At 42.2% G+C, this 16,916-nt stretch overlaps 1 protein-coding gene across 2 annotated transcripts in view; it reads right to left on the bottom strand.

Annotated features, from left to right (window-relative positions):
• Positions 1 to 16,916, bottom strand: part of TTC21A (tetratricopeptide repeat domain 21A) — a 151,205-nt gene that overhangs the window by 18,205 nt on the left and 116,084 nt on the right. For both annotated transcript variants that reach the window (XM_068235931.1, XM_068235930.1), the window contains 5 exons: positions 15,369 to 15,450; positions 13,333 to 13,483; positions 11,021 to 11,182; positions 10,451 to 10,646; positions 7,895 to 8,119 (listed from right to left, as the gene is read on the bottom strand). In XM_068235931.1, coding sequence (XP_068092032.1) covers positions 7,895 to 8,119; positions 10,451 to 10,646; positions 11,021 to 11,182; positions 13,333 to 13,483; positions 15,369 to 15,450 — 816 coding nt within the window. The remainder of the gene's footprint in view (positions 1 to 7,894; positions 8,120 to 10,450; positions 10,647 to 11,020; positions 11,183 to 13,332; positions 13,484 to 15,368; positions 15,451 to 16,916) is intronic.

Raw genomic sequence — 16,916 nt, 5'->3', positions numbered from 1 at the left:
AAAAGTCAATCGAGGTGGAACTTATCTCATGGGTGAAAAACATACCTATATTGTTATTATTAAGTTCACCCACAAACTCAAGAAACATATCTCTGGGGCCGTCCCACAGGATGAACACGTCATCTATGAAACGGCCCCAGAACAGGATGTGTGATGCGTACACTGCCAGCTCCTCACCAAAAACTGTCACATCCTCCCACCAACCTAGGAAGAGATTGGCATATGAGGGGGCACACGCCGTCCCCATAGCACAACCCCGTTCCTGTAGGAAGTATTGATTTTGGAAGAGGAAGTAGTTATGAGTGAGTATGTATCTCAGAAGATCCAAAATAAACAACGAATGCTCCCTCACATAAATACTACGTGACCTCAAAAAATGATCCACTGCCTTGATCCCTAGATGATGTTGTATGTTGTTATATAGGGATTCAACGTCCAGAGTTGCTAACCAAGTATTGCCCGTAATTTTGATGTCATTTAATTTATTGAGTAGGTCCATTGTATCCCTTAGATATGAAGGGAGGCTCTCAACAAATGGCCTGAGGAAAAAGTCTACATATCTGCTCGCATTCTCTGTGAGACTGTTATTACCTGCCACAATCGGTCTACCAGGGGGAGAAGAGATGCTCTTATGAACCTTGGGGAGTGCGTAGAACACCGGAACAGTGGGGTGCTTCGTGTTAATACATTCAAAATCACCCTTGTCTAGGATATGTTTGTCCCTTGCTGTTTTTAATAGGGCCTCAAAATCCTTTTGAAACATAGGTGTCGGATTGCACCTTAGTTTTCGATATTGTCTGTCATCGTTAAGGAGTTTTTCACACATGTTAACGTAACCTGCTCTTGACATTACAACGATATTCCCTCCTTTGTCAGATTTTTTAATTATGAGGTCCTTCTTGCAAGATAGATCCTCCAGGGCTTTCCTTTCATTCCATGTCAAATTATTCACATCCCCACTTTTCTTACCCCTACCTGCTAGCTCCTCCAACTCTTTAGTAACCACATCAACAAATGTCTGTATGGAGGGGTATTGGCTAATTGATGGACAAAACTTGCTCTTTCCCTGTAGATTGCTGACTGGTGTACAATTCCGAATTTCTCCCGAGGTACTCTCCTCAAGGAGATCATTAAGATTAGACAAAGCTTCCTCATCCCTCCTAGCTTCAGATCTACTCCGTGCATTGGGGGTACTCATAAATTTCTTAATAGCCAGTTTCCTGGCAAATAGGTTAATATCCTTGACAGCTTCAAAGAGGTCAAATTGTGGAGAGGGAACAAACGAAAGGCCCTTCGATAAAACACTCATTTCTGTTTCATTTAGTACATAGTCAGTTAAATTGATAATTTTCATTTTGTCAGATGTAGATGATTCAGTTACCATTCCTCCTCTGTTCTCTTCCAATAGCGGGGTTTGTATCCCCACCTGTCCCTGTTGCGCAAGTCTCTTGGGGTACCCACTGGTCTCTGTTGTTGACCCCTCGGTCTTCCCCTCCCCTTGGGTTTCTTGGGAGCTTTGTCTGTCTCCCCTGATTCTGAACCAGAGTTTTGTTCACTTTCAGATTCAGTGTTGGTGTCAGTATCTGAACCTGTCTGTCCAGAGGCCGGTTGCGGTGTAGGTTTCTTAGGTGTGCGACCCCAGTCATATACTTTATTGAACTTAAAGTCTTTACAGTCCCTAGTATATTTTTTGTGCTTTTTACTTTTTATGGATTCTTTATGATTATGAACCTTGTTTTGCAATTTTTCTTCAAGATCTTTATATGATGGATGTAGTTTGAAGGTTAAAACCTTCTTATGCTCATCCGCCAATTTCCTGTTAATTTTTTCTAGTTCTTTCAACTCAAAATCTCTCAGAAATGCCATCAACTCAAGACTTTGTCTAGTCTTAAGTTTATTCCATCCATCCATAAAGTCACAATTTTCCGTATATTTATGAGGGGTGACCAAATTCCTAAGACCACGTACTGTTATTTTTTCTTTTAAATAAGTGTTAAAACTCGTTATCTCCCACCAACTCCTATTATGTTCCTTGTAAATATTAAATATAGTTTTGAATACTTCATTAATTTCTGAATCAGGTGTATTAACAACAGGAGGGACCGTCTGCTCAGCCTCCTCTAGGGAGAAAACCTGCTTAGCCTCAGCAATCAATTTTTCTACATCAGGGATAGTATCTAAAAAGCCTGCCATATTACTCAAGTGCAGGATTCAGACCAAAGGGGGATAAGGTGTCAGGCACACCTAATTCAATTATTAAACCAGACCCTGAATTCAATCTAAATACACAAAATTATCCCTCTATACTGAATCACATAATTAAAACGTAACGTTTATTATATATAATTCTTAAAAACTGGCTAGCTAGGTAATATGCTAATAACTTGCAAATATTGCTGGACCAACTCTGTCAGAGAGAAAATAAGGAGATGGCTATATTGCCAGCTCTGGTCCTATCGCAATATAGATAATAGTTACATTACACAACCCCCACCAAACAACCCGACATGTTTCACTTCTAACTGAAGCTTTTTCAAGGGAAAAGTGCTTAAAAAGTGCTATTAGTGATAAGGTGCAAAGATAACATTTTAAAAAACAAGTTACAGATATAGCCTGTCGGCTAGTAACATAGTAGCAGCCAAACGATCTGGCAGATTGCTTCATCCTTTTATACTTCCCTATTGGGGTGGAGCTCCTTGTCATTCCCCCACTCATTATCCCCAAACACTCCCATCATAGAACCAAATCCCATTGGTGCCCAGCCATGTCAGTCACTTGGGCAACCAATGGTACAATGCGGGTATACCCTACAATGAGTAAAAAATATATCCCTCTTATCCTGCAGCCTGGATGCTGTGAATATACATATAGGCCCCCACAGGTGATATAAAGGTGTCAGCGGGCCGTTGATGTAAACCTCCCCATACCTAGATCCATAGATCGAGTGGAGTGCGGGGTCCGCAAAAGTCGCATGCTGATAGGTCAAACAGCATGATACCGCTCAGAGTGCCTCAGCCAATCCGCAGCACACGTAGGCGGAAGCAAACTTCACTGCTCTTCCGCACTGTGTTCAATGGAGCGCATCCGTCATAGCCACTCCCCCTCCTATACGTATTGGCCCAGAGTTGGTAGATGTCGCTGGCGTGTGTTGGTTGCGATGGCAACCTATACACAAAGGTAAAACCAGTGACAGCGCTAGGGACAGAGACTTCCCTATACAGACTGGAGGCAGCCATATCGTTTCTCTGTATGGCGAAAGGGTTACATCTGTAATTAAGTGCAGGGCTACTGTATGTAAATCCTGCCACATAAGACAAGCCACATTATACATATAAAAGAGGGGAACGCAGACAGCAGATGTATATCCCTCTGATATAAGAAGGGGGCACATGCAGAATAGGGAAGGGGGGGGGGAATAGGGGTATTGAGCGCCCTAGGAAGAAGTGGTCAACACCTAAATCATGTATATACATATAACAAATACTCTAGGTATATTACCCTCATTAAATGACAGCATATCAAAAAAGGGGCTCTGCTACAGGAGGGAGGGGGGGGGGGGGTTTATATACCCAGATGTAAAACAAGGAGAGCTGAGGGTAGGTATATAGTACATAAAAACTGGATAAGGACAAATGAAACATATAAATCCCTGGGGGGGGGGGGGCTTATTTCCCAGGTAACAAAATAAAGAGTGCCAAGGGTAAGTATACAGTTCACATAGAACTGGATCAAATCAGACATATAAGTCCTTCACAGGAATGGTGAAAAAGTGAAGCCCTCATTTAAGCCATCTGGACTGAGGGTCCCCATTCTGTATATCCACCTCGACTCTAATTGTCTCAGCTTTTGGTCCAGGTTACCCCCACGGGGTCCCAGACACCAATCTTGAATCACCCAATATTTAAAGGAATCAGGATCCCCCCCATGTTGTTCATTAAAATGTCGTGCAACTGACGTGTTCCTCTTATGCTTGATGTCCCCCAGATGTTCCAAAATCCTTGTTTTTACTGCTCTTGTAGTTTCTCCAATATAAATGAGGGGGCATGGGCATTGTATGGCGTATATGACCCCCTCTGTATCACAATTAAAGAAATCAAGGAGATCAAATTTACGACCATTTTTGGGGGCCGTAAAGTCCTTACACTTCAACACATGGGGACAGGTCTTACATTTGCCACATCTATGCATGCCATTAACACTCTGATCCAACCAAGTCCTTTTCTTGAACTTTGTTGTCGGATCCATAATCGTTGCTGGTAGGAAAGAATGTACCAGTGAATCACCCAGGTTTCTTCCTCTCCTGTAGGTGATCTGTGGTTGAGGGGGAATGCATTTACTGAGGTCACGATCCAATTGAAGGATAGGCCAACCACAGATTCCCCCTCAACCACAGATCACCTACAGGAGAGGAAGAAACCTGGGTGATTCACTGGTACATTCTTTCCTACCAGCAACGATTATGGATCCGACAACAAAGTTCAAGAAAAGGACTTGGTTGGATCAGAGTGTTAATGGCATGCATAGATGTGGCAAATGTAAGACCTGTCCCCATGTGTTGAAGTGTAAGGACTTTACGGCCCCCAAAAATGGTCGTAAATTTGATCTCCTTGATTTCTTTAATTGTGATACAGAGGGGGTCATATACGCCATACAATGCCCATGCCCCCTCATTTATATTGGAGAAACTACAAGAGCAGTAAAAACAAGGATTTTGGAACATCTGGGGGACATCAAGCATAAGAGGAACACGTCAGTTGCACGACATTTTAATGAACAACATGGGGGGGATCCTGATTCCTTTAAATATTGGGTGATTCAAGATTGGTGTCTGGGACCCCGTGGGGGTAACCTGGACCAAAAGCTGAGACAATTAGAGTCGAGGTGGATATACAGAATGGGGACCCTCAGTCCAGATGGCTTAAATGAGGGCTTCACTTTTTCACCATTCCTGTGAAGGACTTATATGTCTGATTTGATCCAGTTCTATGTGAACTGTATACTTACCCTTGGCACTCTTTATTTTGTTACCTGGGAAATAAGCCCCCCCCCCCCCAGGGATTTATATGTTTCATTTGTCCTTATCCAGTTTTTATGTACTATATACCTACCCTCAGCTCTCCTTGTTTTACATCTGGGTATATAAACCCCCCCCCCCCCTCCCTCCTGTAGCAGAGCCCCTTTTTTGATATGCTGTCATTTAATGAGGGTAATATACCTAGAGTATTTGTTATATGTATATACATGATTTAGGTGTTGACCACTTCTTCCTAGGGCGCTCAATACCCCTATTCCCCCCCCCCCTTCCCTATTCTGCACGTGCCCCCTTCTTATATCAGAGGGATATACATCTGCTGTCTGCGTTCCCCTCTTTTATATGTATAATGTGGCTTGTCTTATGTGGCAGGATTTACATACAGTAGCCCTGCACTTAATTACAGATGTAACCCTTTCGCCATACAGAGAAACGATATGGCTGCCTCCAGTCTGTATAGGGAAGTCTCTGTCCCTAGCGCTGTCACTGGTTTTACCTTTGTGTATAGGTTGCCATCGCAACCAACACACGCCAGCGACATCTACCAACTCTGGGCCAATACGTATAGGAGGGGGAGTGGCTATGACGGATGCGCTCCATTGAACACAGTGCGGAAGAGCAGTGAAGTTTGCTTCCGCCTACGTGTGCTGCAGATTGGCTGAGGCACTCTGAGCGGTATCATGCTGTTTGACCTATCAGCATGCGACTTTTGCGGACCCCGCACTCCACTCGATCTATGGATCTAGGTATGGGGAGGTTTACATCAACGGCCCGCTGACACCTTTATATCACCTGTGGGGGCCTATATGTATATTCACAGCATCCAGGCTGCAGGATAAGAGGGATATATTTTTTACTCATTGTAGGGTATACCCGCATTGTACCATTGGTTGCCCAAGTGACTGACATGGCTGGGCACCAATGGGATTTGGTTCTATGATGGGAGTGTTTGGGGATAATGAGTGGGGGAATGACAAGGAGCTCCACCCCAATAGGGAAGTATAAAAGGATGAAGCAATCTGCCAGATCGTTTGGCTGCTACTATGTTACTAGCCGACAGGCTATATCTGTAACTTGTTTTTTAAAATGTTATCTTTGCACCTTATCACTAATAGCACTTTTTAAGCACTTTTCCCTTGAAAAAGCTTCAGTTAGAAGTGAAACATGTCGGGTTGTTTGGTGGGGGTTGTGTAATGTAACTATTATCTATATTGCGATAGGACCAGAGCTGGCAATATAGCCATCTCCTTATTTTCTCTCTGACAGAGTTGGTCCAGCAATATTTGCAAGTTATTAGCATATTACCTAGCTAGCCAGTTTTTAAGAATTATATATAATAAACGTTACGTTTTAATTATGTGATTCAGTATAGAGGGATAATTTTGTGTATTTAGATTGAATTCAGGGTCTGGTTTAATAATAGAAGTACTTGTGTCCTCGAATATTTCCGAAGACGAGGGGGTCCATTCTGGGCACATGGCAGTCTGGGCTCGTATGTCCGCAGTACAGATACGTCTATCTTTAGAAGCACTTAGGGACAAAAGTGTTTCCGAAGCCTTTCGAAAAGTCTTAAAGCCACAGAATTTCAACTGGGGACAGTGGTGGATTGAAAACACATAGAGAGAACTGGGAAGGCTCTGTGGGATCCAGAGACTTTCCTGTGCATAGGTGAGTATCTACCTATTTTTTACACCGTGGCTTCAGATCTGCTTTAACCACCTAAGACAAAATGCATGTTTATAAATATCCTATTTGTGCACTAATTAGTGCAAACAGGACATTTAATAAAAGTCCATTATGACAAGATTCACATACATGCACACGTTTTAGCCCCTCAATGGAGGGGCGCTAAGTGGTTAAAAGGCAGTGAAAGAGTACAGCAGTATCCTGCAAAGAGCATAGACTGTCACCTGAGATAATCACAAACTACCTTTTCAAGCCACACAATATGCAGCATTAGTTCTTGGACACAGAAGGCACGATCGATATAGAGACTGGGGACTGTGGTGTCTCCAGAAGAATGACTGTATTCTTTTGGAAAATGGAGTGAGGATATACTGTATTTTTGGACTATAAGACACACTTTTTGTCCCCCAAAAGTGGGGGAAAAAGTCACTGCGTCTTATAGTCCAAATGCAGGGAGTTCCTGACTTGTGAACACTTGCCAATATGCCAACCTGCTGCAATGTTGGGGACTCCCTATACTGTGCCCATGCAGAGGAGGACACAGGGGGACACAAAGGAGCCTAGAGGAGGACACAAAGGGGCATAGAGGAGGACAGAGGAGGACACATGGGGGACACAGGGAGACACAAGAGGTACAAGGGGGCATGAGGTACAAAGGGGGAGCATAATCCACAAGAACCCCCTTCGCCATGGATGCACCAGGTTTAGTGTATATTTTTCCCCCTTGTTTTTGTCCTCCAACCCTAGGTGCATCTTATGGTCAGGTGTGTCTTATAGTCCGAAAAATACGGTAAATCTCTGGATGACTTGACAGTGCTGAATAGCATTATGTAAATTTTGTATGCACATTTATGCAGCTTGAAAATGACCCAAACAATTCCTGCTGAGGTAAATTTTGATTGGTCCATCAAGCTGCATACATTTACATATAAAATTTACATAATCCTGCATCCACTCAAAATTATTTGCATCTCATTGACCATCCCTAGTGCTAAAGAAGGGATCCTTTATAGGAATACTGTGTCTGAAGCTCCAAAAAAATTCATTTTTCTACAAGTAAAAATCATACATTTTCCTTTTCCCACTAAATGGAGGAGTCTGTTTGCAGCACTAATTTGCTGGATATCTTCAGCTCTGTTTTAAGGTTACAGCTTTGGTTGATGTCCTGTAACTGACCTTATTGTAGTTCAAGCAACGCTTTAACTGCTCCGTTGCTATGTCATATTTTCCTGACTTGATATATATATCAGCAAGCAGCAACCAGCTCTTCTCAAGATCTTCAGCATCTTCCAGGGTCCAGTGAGCTTTGGCCAATCGCTTCAGCTGGTTCCTCGCACGGGGAGTTTGCTTGAGAATCATGCATGCCTGGGCCACAGCCAGGACGGCTGACACACTCTCCTTCTGCCAGAAAATGGAACGGAATGCATATTAAATTCAGCGGAATCAGGGTGTATGGGACAGAAATAAAAGGCATCAGACAAGACAAGGGATAATCACTAACACACTGGAACAGCTTGTTTGTTTCATAATGTAATTGCGTACATACAGTATATGGGTGTGACTAAATTGTTTTAAAATAAGGCACTGATAAATACAATTTATTTTTCATCTTAGTCTTGTTGTAACTGCTTTAATGACAGCTGATTTCTGTGCACCTCTCCTTACCTTGTGATCACTTTGAGCCAATCACAGTAATCACAGTAATAGCAGGACGCTATTGTGGATCGGAACACAGAGAAGGATTTGTGTGGCTAGGTCCGCACAGGTGCAGTTGCTGTCAACTTACAAGTCGGCGGTAACGAAACTAGCTGGCGGCAGGGGAATGGAGTGTCGTGGAGGACCCGTGCAAGACAGGAAGGCTGCAAGAAGCTGGCAGTAGCCCCAGATAAGTGAAACACTTTGTTTTTTTTATTCTTCAGTTTTGCTTTAATTTACATAGTATCGGCCGCTAGTTAAGTATTGCGGTAGCAATACTTCACAGGACTGCACACATTTAAAGTTACGCACGCTGTTAACCAACTAAGGCAGGCACGCTCCTTACATAGCAGCGAGCACTGTCGGTAAAGCATGCATTAGCGGCCACGCCTTCACATTAAAAAGGAGCTGTCATCCATACTATCTCAGAAAAAAAACACATATATAAGTAGATAAATACTTGTTCTACTTACAGAACATATGGATTGCACTGTCCATGTTTTGATTTTAGTGATTTTTCTACAGTAAATAAAGAGAAAATCCTTCTTAGCATTTCTCATTTTAACTGTGGATATTTTGAAGCCAATCCTGATGTCATTTCCTCCCTTACTTTCCTCTGGCTGATTGTGTATGCATTGTCCGCCCTCCACTATAGAAAGTGCATTGTCTCAGCATGAGAAATATTGGCCAATTAGAAAGGAATAGATGTGTGGGAGGAGGGAAAAAGGCTTCAGCCAATCAGGCTGCATTAGTTAAGTCTGAGGGGATAGTAAAGAAGCAAAATGGACAACCCAGCATGCCCTGCAACTTCCTTTGTGCGTACCAAATTTTATGTGTACCAAATAAGAGTCAGGTAAACTGGGGAATGATCATTTATCAACAAGAAAAGTCATAGTGATTTTTACCTTTTTAATTGCCTGGTTAGCATCCTTATTAATTTTTGACAAGATAAAAATAAAGAATTGATTTTTGAATTTTATGCCCAACAGTTAGACTTTAAGCTGCCCTGATTTAGCAGCGCAGCTTAATTAATCAAGCTCATTGTGCCCTACCTCATTTCCTTCCTATTGCTTTAGATTGTAAGCTCACAAGGGCAGGGTTCTCGCACCCTTTTGTGTCTTGGAAGTTCCGTAATGTCAAGGTCCTGTTGATCTCAGCACCAGTGATTGGTGCGGGCACTCCAAGTGCATGTGGTCAGGTATTCTGTCCACCACCTTGCTTATATACAATTTTATGTAATTACTTATCAAATCTCAGCATAATGTCTTCAGTGCTGGTCGTGAATTAAAAACATTTACAAACAATGGTAGATCTCTATCGTGTTCTGCTCTACATAGAATTTTGCACATTGCTCCTAGTTTGTATATTTATCCATACATTGCTCCAAAGCAGTGGTGTCCAAACTTTGTAGGCCAAGGGCCATATCACCTTTCTTGAGAGTGCAAGGGGGCCAAACTACTGAAACGAAACACAATTTCTGTTAATTGCCGTTAGGTATACTCTGCCTGTGATATTTTGTCAAATAAATAATTTCCCTGGGAAATAACCCATATACCGTGTGCAGTTAGCAGAGTGGCAGCTGCACTGGCTGTTACTGCTACTGGCACAGTGGCGGTTGCTAATCAGTGGCTGCTACTGCTACAGTGGTGGCTGCTAATCAGTGGCTGCTACTGCTACAGTGGAGGCTGATAACCTACAGGGGAGGCAGAGCAGCAACACAAGGGGGCGACTGCATGCAGCAACGCAGCTACAGCTTGGGAGCTGCGTGGAATTAACAACTGTAGAGAGCTTTGGGGGCAACCAAAAAAGGCTAGGCAAGCCGCATTTGGCCCCCAGGCCGGACTTTGAACATGCCTGCTCTAATGTGTGTTTTGAGCAGCAGTGACAATTATAATCTCCCCACTGCGCTGAAAAACGCCTGTTGTACAGGTATAACATTGCAAGTGAAAACTGTGGTTGGCTGAAAGAGGGAACTGATACATAATAAATATGAAGATCCCGTATATCAAAAACCAGCAGAAACATGATGAGAATTACCTCTTTAGAAGCCATTTCAGTGAAGGTAACGAGAACATTTTCCAAGTTGCTCTTGTCTTTAGTGGCCATCAGGCAGCAGCACTGCAGCATTTTCAGCTGGTCCTGGTCATGTGCAGTGCGGGGATAGAACTCCTTCAGCAATTTCTCTGCTGTTCGGATGCCCAGCTTTTCTGGATCCTTCCTTTCTCCGGAGAGGCTGAATGAACCAATGAAAAAAATAATATAAAAGTGTTTCACATCAAAAAGGAAAGAAATATAGAGATAGAAAAATCTGGGAAAGTCACCATACACTTTACTTAAGCGGGGAAGGGGTAGGGGGGGCTTTTTTGTATGATTGGACAAGAATGTTGAATAACTTTACCTGCAAATTAATGAGAGGATCATTGCACAGCGTAAAACATCTTTACTTAGACTGCCTTTGCCTCACATAATGTTTTGTATAAACATCAAAAAGCTTTCGGTTTGCAAAGATATGAAAAAAATCGGAGAAATCAGGAAGGGGAAAATAGTTTTTCAAATAACAGTAATGCATTAGAACAGCTGCATGTGTGCCATTTTGAATTTACTCACTTGTCATTTTCATTCAGACTGTCAAACACCTCCCCTCCTATGAGCTCATTGTCTGGATTTAGACAAATCTGAATCATGTTGGTAACGGCTTTTTCGCCCCACTCATTGTCTTTACGAGCCTTGTTAAAATACTTCAGAGCCTCATTCGGCTGTCCTAGATGCCTGAAATGGAGAATTCAACAAGTAAGAAATATTTATGTGAGCAACAAACTCATCCCACAAATAAACAGTTATTTATTAAAGAAGGTATTCATTGAAGTGAAGAAGGGTTCACAAACATCTAATCACAAGCACAAAACAAAAACAAGGAAAACACAATTTCACATTGTAGAACCTATTGTTTAGTCATTTAGCGTCATAGAATACAGAAAAATTGTGATCATTTTTTAATTTTGTCCTTAGGCTTTGTAAATAAAATAAATTTATATTACTATTCTTAAGGGGGCTGCCGACTTGGACAATTTGGCTTTGGAAGCAACCACATTCTACTGTCCCTGGGGGGCAACAGCTAAACCTCCCTGTAGCTGTGAGTGCCACATTGAGACTGCTGTAGCCGCCCCTTTCCTAAACCCCCTGGAGTTCTCCTTTAAAGCCTCCAAGAACTGAAACTGAAGTAGTTGGCTATTTGATCACTGCAATTATAATGATCAGATGAGGCTCTGAAATGCGGAAAGGAAAATCCCACACTCATGCCAGTGTAGCCAACAGCTGTTATATGGAGTGCTCCAGGCTGATTTGCGGGAATGACGCCACTCCTATCATAAGTTAATAGAGGGAAAGCTGGAACCTCCTTAGTCATTTGTAGCCGTTTATTGAAATAGAACAATGCCAACATTTCAGGCCCTTGCAGGGCCCTTTATCAAGGTGTCCATTTCAAAATAATGATCTGGCCAGCTGTCGAAGAAACTTCGAAAAAAGTCTGTCTATGGACAGGGTGAATCCACCTCTGGAGACTTGCTACACCAGCAGTGTCAATGTTCCAGCAATTGCAGCAGAGTTGGGCCACTGAAACAGACGGAGGGTCTATGAAGCTCCTCCATTGCCCAACTGCAGGGAGGTGCATGCATCATAACCGTTAAAGGTAACCTAAGAGAGAGAGATCCAGGAACTGGCATTAGACATCAGCAGGATTTGCATTTGCGGTGCGATGCTTTGCTCGCAATGCAACACATAAAACTGTATTATGACACTGCGGCAGAGTGTGCTTACAGGGTCATATGCAAAGTGCTGCCCCCCCCCCCCCCCTCATGCCCCTCGCCGTCTGACATACTTCCTGCTGGACAGGAAGTACATCACTGGGATTCCCAAGTTTCCCCATCGAATTTCCGTCATTCAGTACATGCGTGCTGCCAACATTTTTCAAATTTCTGCGTCGCCCACTGACTTTCATTAATTCTGCTGCCACTGCGTTGCAGTGGAAGTCTGACGGTAATGCGCTGTTGACTTTGAAGCAAGTGGATCTACCTAACAAGAGCCTATAGGCACAGATGTCCTGGCACCCTAGACTTCATCCTCCATTAACCTCCAACTCCCTGTCGAACCGCATCGCAAGTATGCTGGTTGTCCCAACTGTCACTTCTCCCTTACTTCTCTTGCCCGTCATAGGGAGCTACAGGTGCCCCTTATGCTGGGTACACACGTTAAGATTTTCCGCTCGATTCACGGGATCGAACAGATCGATTCGATTATTTCAAACATGCTCGATTGGATTTCGATCGTTTTTTTTTATGTTAAGTATGCAAAATCGACGGCAGGAACGATCGAAATCCCATCGAGCATGTTTGAAATAATCGAATTGAACCGCGAATCGAGCGGGAAATCTTAACGTGTGTACCCAGCATTAGGATTAGGTAGCCAGAAGTATTCTCAATATTAAGTAGCTAGAGGTGCCCCCAAGTATTAGGTAGCTAGTGGAATCTCAGCAGGTGCCCCTGACTGAAGAGAGATCTCATCAATGGAATGGCGAGAGTAGGCTGAGTAACCCCTCATTTACACTCTTATCAGGACTATACATAGGGTAGGAGGGAGGGAAGCACTCGTGGAGGGGGAGTGAGCCACCTGGCCATCATCAGGAGCCTGTAGGCATGAGCCTACAATGCCTTATGGTAAATCCGGCCCTGGACAGCTGGGTTACGATACATATGCTAAGGCAGTAGGGGTGAAGTAACGTTGCCTGACAGCTGTTTCGCAAACAAGTCACTTTGTCACAGGCAGTACCAGTACCACATATAAAGCACTGTATATATATCCAGTAAGGATTAAATCATGTATATCTGCTACAATACATTGTACTTCTGCACTGTATATTTTACCAGCAATGAAGGCCTTTACAGTAATTGTAGCCAGGTTCCAGGGTGGTCCTTGAAGACTGGGCCAGTGCCATATCAAAGAACTTGGGAGCTTCATCCAGTTTTCCACTTCTTCTTAGTAAATCAATCAGTTTGCTCAAGACTGTAAAGTTATCTAAAATATACACAAATGCACTAACTTCAGTGATGCATTTAATAATGTAACATGCAATCATAGATCATTTGTACATTGCAAGTATGTTTAAAACATGTTTTTAGCAACTAATCAAGGGGCAGCATTTATTTGATGGAGAAGAGTGGTCTGGACACACAAAGAGGCACCCAGTATAACAAGTTACATAGTAACAGTTATATGGATAGAAAAAAGACATACATCCATTGAGTTCAATAAGAAAATACCAGCCAGCCTGCAACCTCATATATCCCTGTTGATCTCTTTACTGAAATGCAGAGATATATCATTGCACTATCATCATATAATGCAGCTCAGAGAAGAACTCAGAGAATACAGGAAATCACAATACCATAGAGATCATTGCATCATTTTACAGACAGCGACATCTTGTGCTTGCTTTACTATACTGCAGTTTAGGTAACAATGTTGTTAAACCTCTAACATTATTCTCTGTCCTGTAGTAGAACAATCAAACAAGGAGCCTTGATGGTCGCTGTGAGCAACTATAACAAATCTCCATCGAGCCTCTTTAAACTTTAAGGGCTCTTTCACACCAGAGCTCTTTTTCAGCGTTTTAACGCAAAGTCTATACTTTGCGTTAACCAAGGTAAAAGGAACGTCCATAGACTTTCATTTTACCTTTCACACCTGACGCAGCGTTTCGATGCGTTGCTTTACGACGCATCCCGGCGCATTTTATTATTGGGAATTGGCGTTTCCCCGTCGGGTTAATTGATACTACCGCCACCACTCAGCATCGCACCGCAGGTTCCCGACGACAGCCGCAGGCTAGTAAAACGCGTGCAGGAGAACGGCTCCTGCACGCGTTGTAGGTGTGTAACAGGCCTAATCCAGAAAATTGAAAACACCAAAAAGATACATTTTTTTCTTTGACTATATCAAGAACAACACTTTCCTACACATAGGCCTCAATTCACTAAGCTTATCTCCTGTCTTTAATAACGTTTCTATAGTTATCAACATGGTGACGAGGCATGAAGTATTCAGGAAACATTTTACCTCAGGCAAACCTAAAGTTAACTCTTCTGTCTTTAAGTTAACTCTTCAATCCTTAAAATAACTCCAGAATTCTAAAGTTAAAGACAGGCTGTTAATTAACTGCATGTGAAAATAACTACAGAGAAGGTAACTTAAGTACAGAGGAGGTACACTAACTACAGAGGAGGTAACTTAAGGAATGAAGAGATAAGAGAACTCTCTCACTGTGTGGTGGCAAGTTTTCTCTTGCCTTATTATCTCCAGCATAATCTTAGTGAATTGAGGCCATAGTATCCGTAGCTCATTTGTTCCTTGCGTGAAATGTAATACGCCATTTCCTTTTATTGTTAACTGTTGTATTGTTTATTTTTGTTATACCTTGTATTCTGCTGTACAGTGCCACATAGATGCTGGTGCTAAAAATATCAATAATAATAATAGTAATTACAGTACAGCTGTAGAGGCAATATGCAGGAGGGGGGAGAGAGACAAGCTGCATGTCGGTAGCGTGGCGGTTTTTATATTGGGGGACAGCAGAGCGTGTCCTAATGTGTCCTAATATTCATGTCAGAATCCCACCTCTGGTTCTCTTTAACAGCCTGAGCTTAGCATCACTGTGAGGGCGGGGCTATATAACAATATACAGCAATATATAAATATAGGAAGTGTTTCAGATTCTGAAATCAGGAGAACGACTGTAAAAGAGGGTATCCTGAATAACTTGCTACTGTATGCCACTACAGGGTCTCACTGCGGATCAATGCAACACTATAAATAGGAATAGGATTTTGCAGGTTAAACAATTTTTATATCTTTTATTGATCCAATAAACGGTATATTTTATAACGATAAAAGGAAACCTGACCTGGTGTTTTCTCCAGAACTTGGTGGAAATGCTGAATGGCTTGGTCATATTGTTGTTTTCGGAACATGATGTCAGCCATCATCTAAGGGACAAGAAAATAATACTACTTCTAACACACTTTGCTAAAATTTCTATGACATAATCATTGTAATAACATAAGAATGGGAGGTATAAGCAGTAATAATAGCCTAAAAAGGCGCAGTTCCATTTATAGCTAAGGAATAATCCTTTGTGGCTTGATCTGAATATGAGATGTATTTCCTAAGCCAGCCATATAAGTGAACCTGAACTAAGTAAAATTATTTAAAATAAACACAATGTACAGGTGGTCCCCGGTTAACGAACGTGATAGGGACTGTAGGTTAGTTCTTAATTTTAACCTGAATCTGTTCTTAAAGAGAACCTGTACTGAGTAAAAATATTTAAAATAAACACGAGGTAACTTCAAATGAACATTGCATAGTTACCTTACAATATTTTGTCAGATCTGAAATATATCAGTTGCTGTCAGTAAAATATCAGTTGCTGTCAGTTATAGCTGAGAGGAAAACTGATGTACCAGGTAATGTCCATGTTTCCCTATGGCTCAAGTGGGCGATGTTACAGTTTAACTGTGTGCTGACCAGAAAGCTGTTATGGGTAATGGCCATTTTCAAAATGGAGGACGGAAAATTCCCTTGATCACAGTGAACAAATAGGACACGGGACAGGAGAAAGACACTGAGGAGTAGACCACATGGAAGGGAAGTATGACATGCGTATGTTTATTTTGACTTTTAATATTCAGTTCAGGTTTTCTTTAAAGAGAAACTCCGACCAAGAATTGAACTTTATCCCAATCAGTAGCTGATACCCCCTTTTACATGAGAAATCTATTCCTTTTCACAAACAGATCACCAGGGGGCTCTGTATGGCTGATATTGCGGTGAAACCTCTCCTACAAGCAGCTCTGAGGACTGTGGTACTCCTGGCAGTTTCCTGTCTGTGAACCCTGTTGCATTGTGGGAAATAGCGGTTTACAGCCGTTTCCAACTGCCATAAAAGCAATCAGCAGCTACATCACCTGCCAACAGTAAAAATGTCCCCATGTAATAAATGTCAGATTATAAACCAGGGATTTAAAAGATTTTACAGTGGACAAACACTGACTAAATCATTTATACATAATTATTGTAAAAATGAAGCACTGTTTTATTACATTATTTTCACTGGAGTTCCTCTTTAAGTCAGAACACTGTGCCATCTCTATCCCCTGTCCCTCCTCTGTGCCTCCAGTGTCCCCCTCTGTGTCACCTCTGCCCTCTGCACCTGCTTATACAAGTTTAAAAGCCATGTTTTCTTTGAATTTTTTTAAGTCCAATTTGAAAAAAAATTTGGGGGACTTGTGCCCATGGAAACACAGAATCCATGCCATTTGTATCATCGGGTCGATCGTAAGTTGGGCGTTCGTAAGTCGGGGACTACCCGTACCTGCAAATGAATATTACATACTTACCTTACGATCAATACCTCTCTGAAGCTCTCCATTTTATCTAAAAGTGCCCATTA

The sequence above is a fragment of the Hyperolius riggenbachi genome, chromosome 5, assembly GCF_040937935.1.
Source record: "Hyperolius riggenbachi isolate aHypRig1 chromosome 5, aHypRig1.pri, whole genome shotgun sequence".
Taxonomy (NCBI): Eukaryota; Metazoa; Chordata; class Amphibia; order Anura; family Hyperoliidae; genus Hyperolius; species Hyperolius riggenbachi.
The sequence above is the reverse complement of the archived record's forward strand: the minus strand, read 5'-3'. Positions and strand labels throughout refer to the sequence as shown.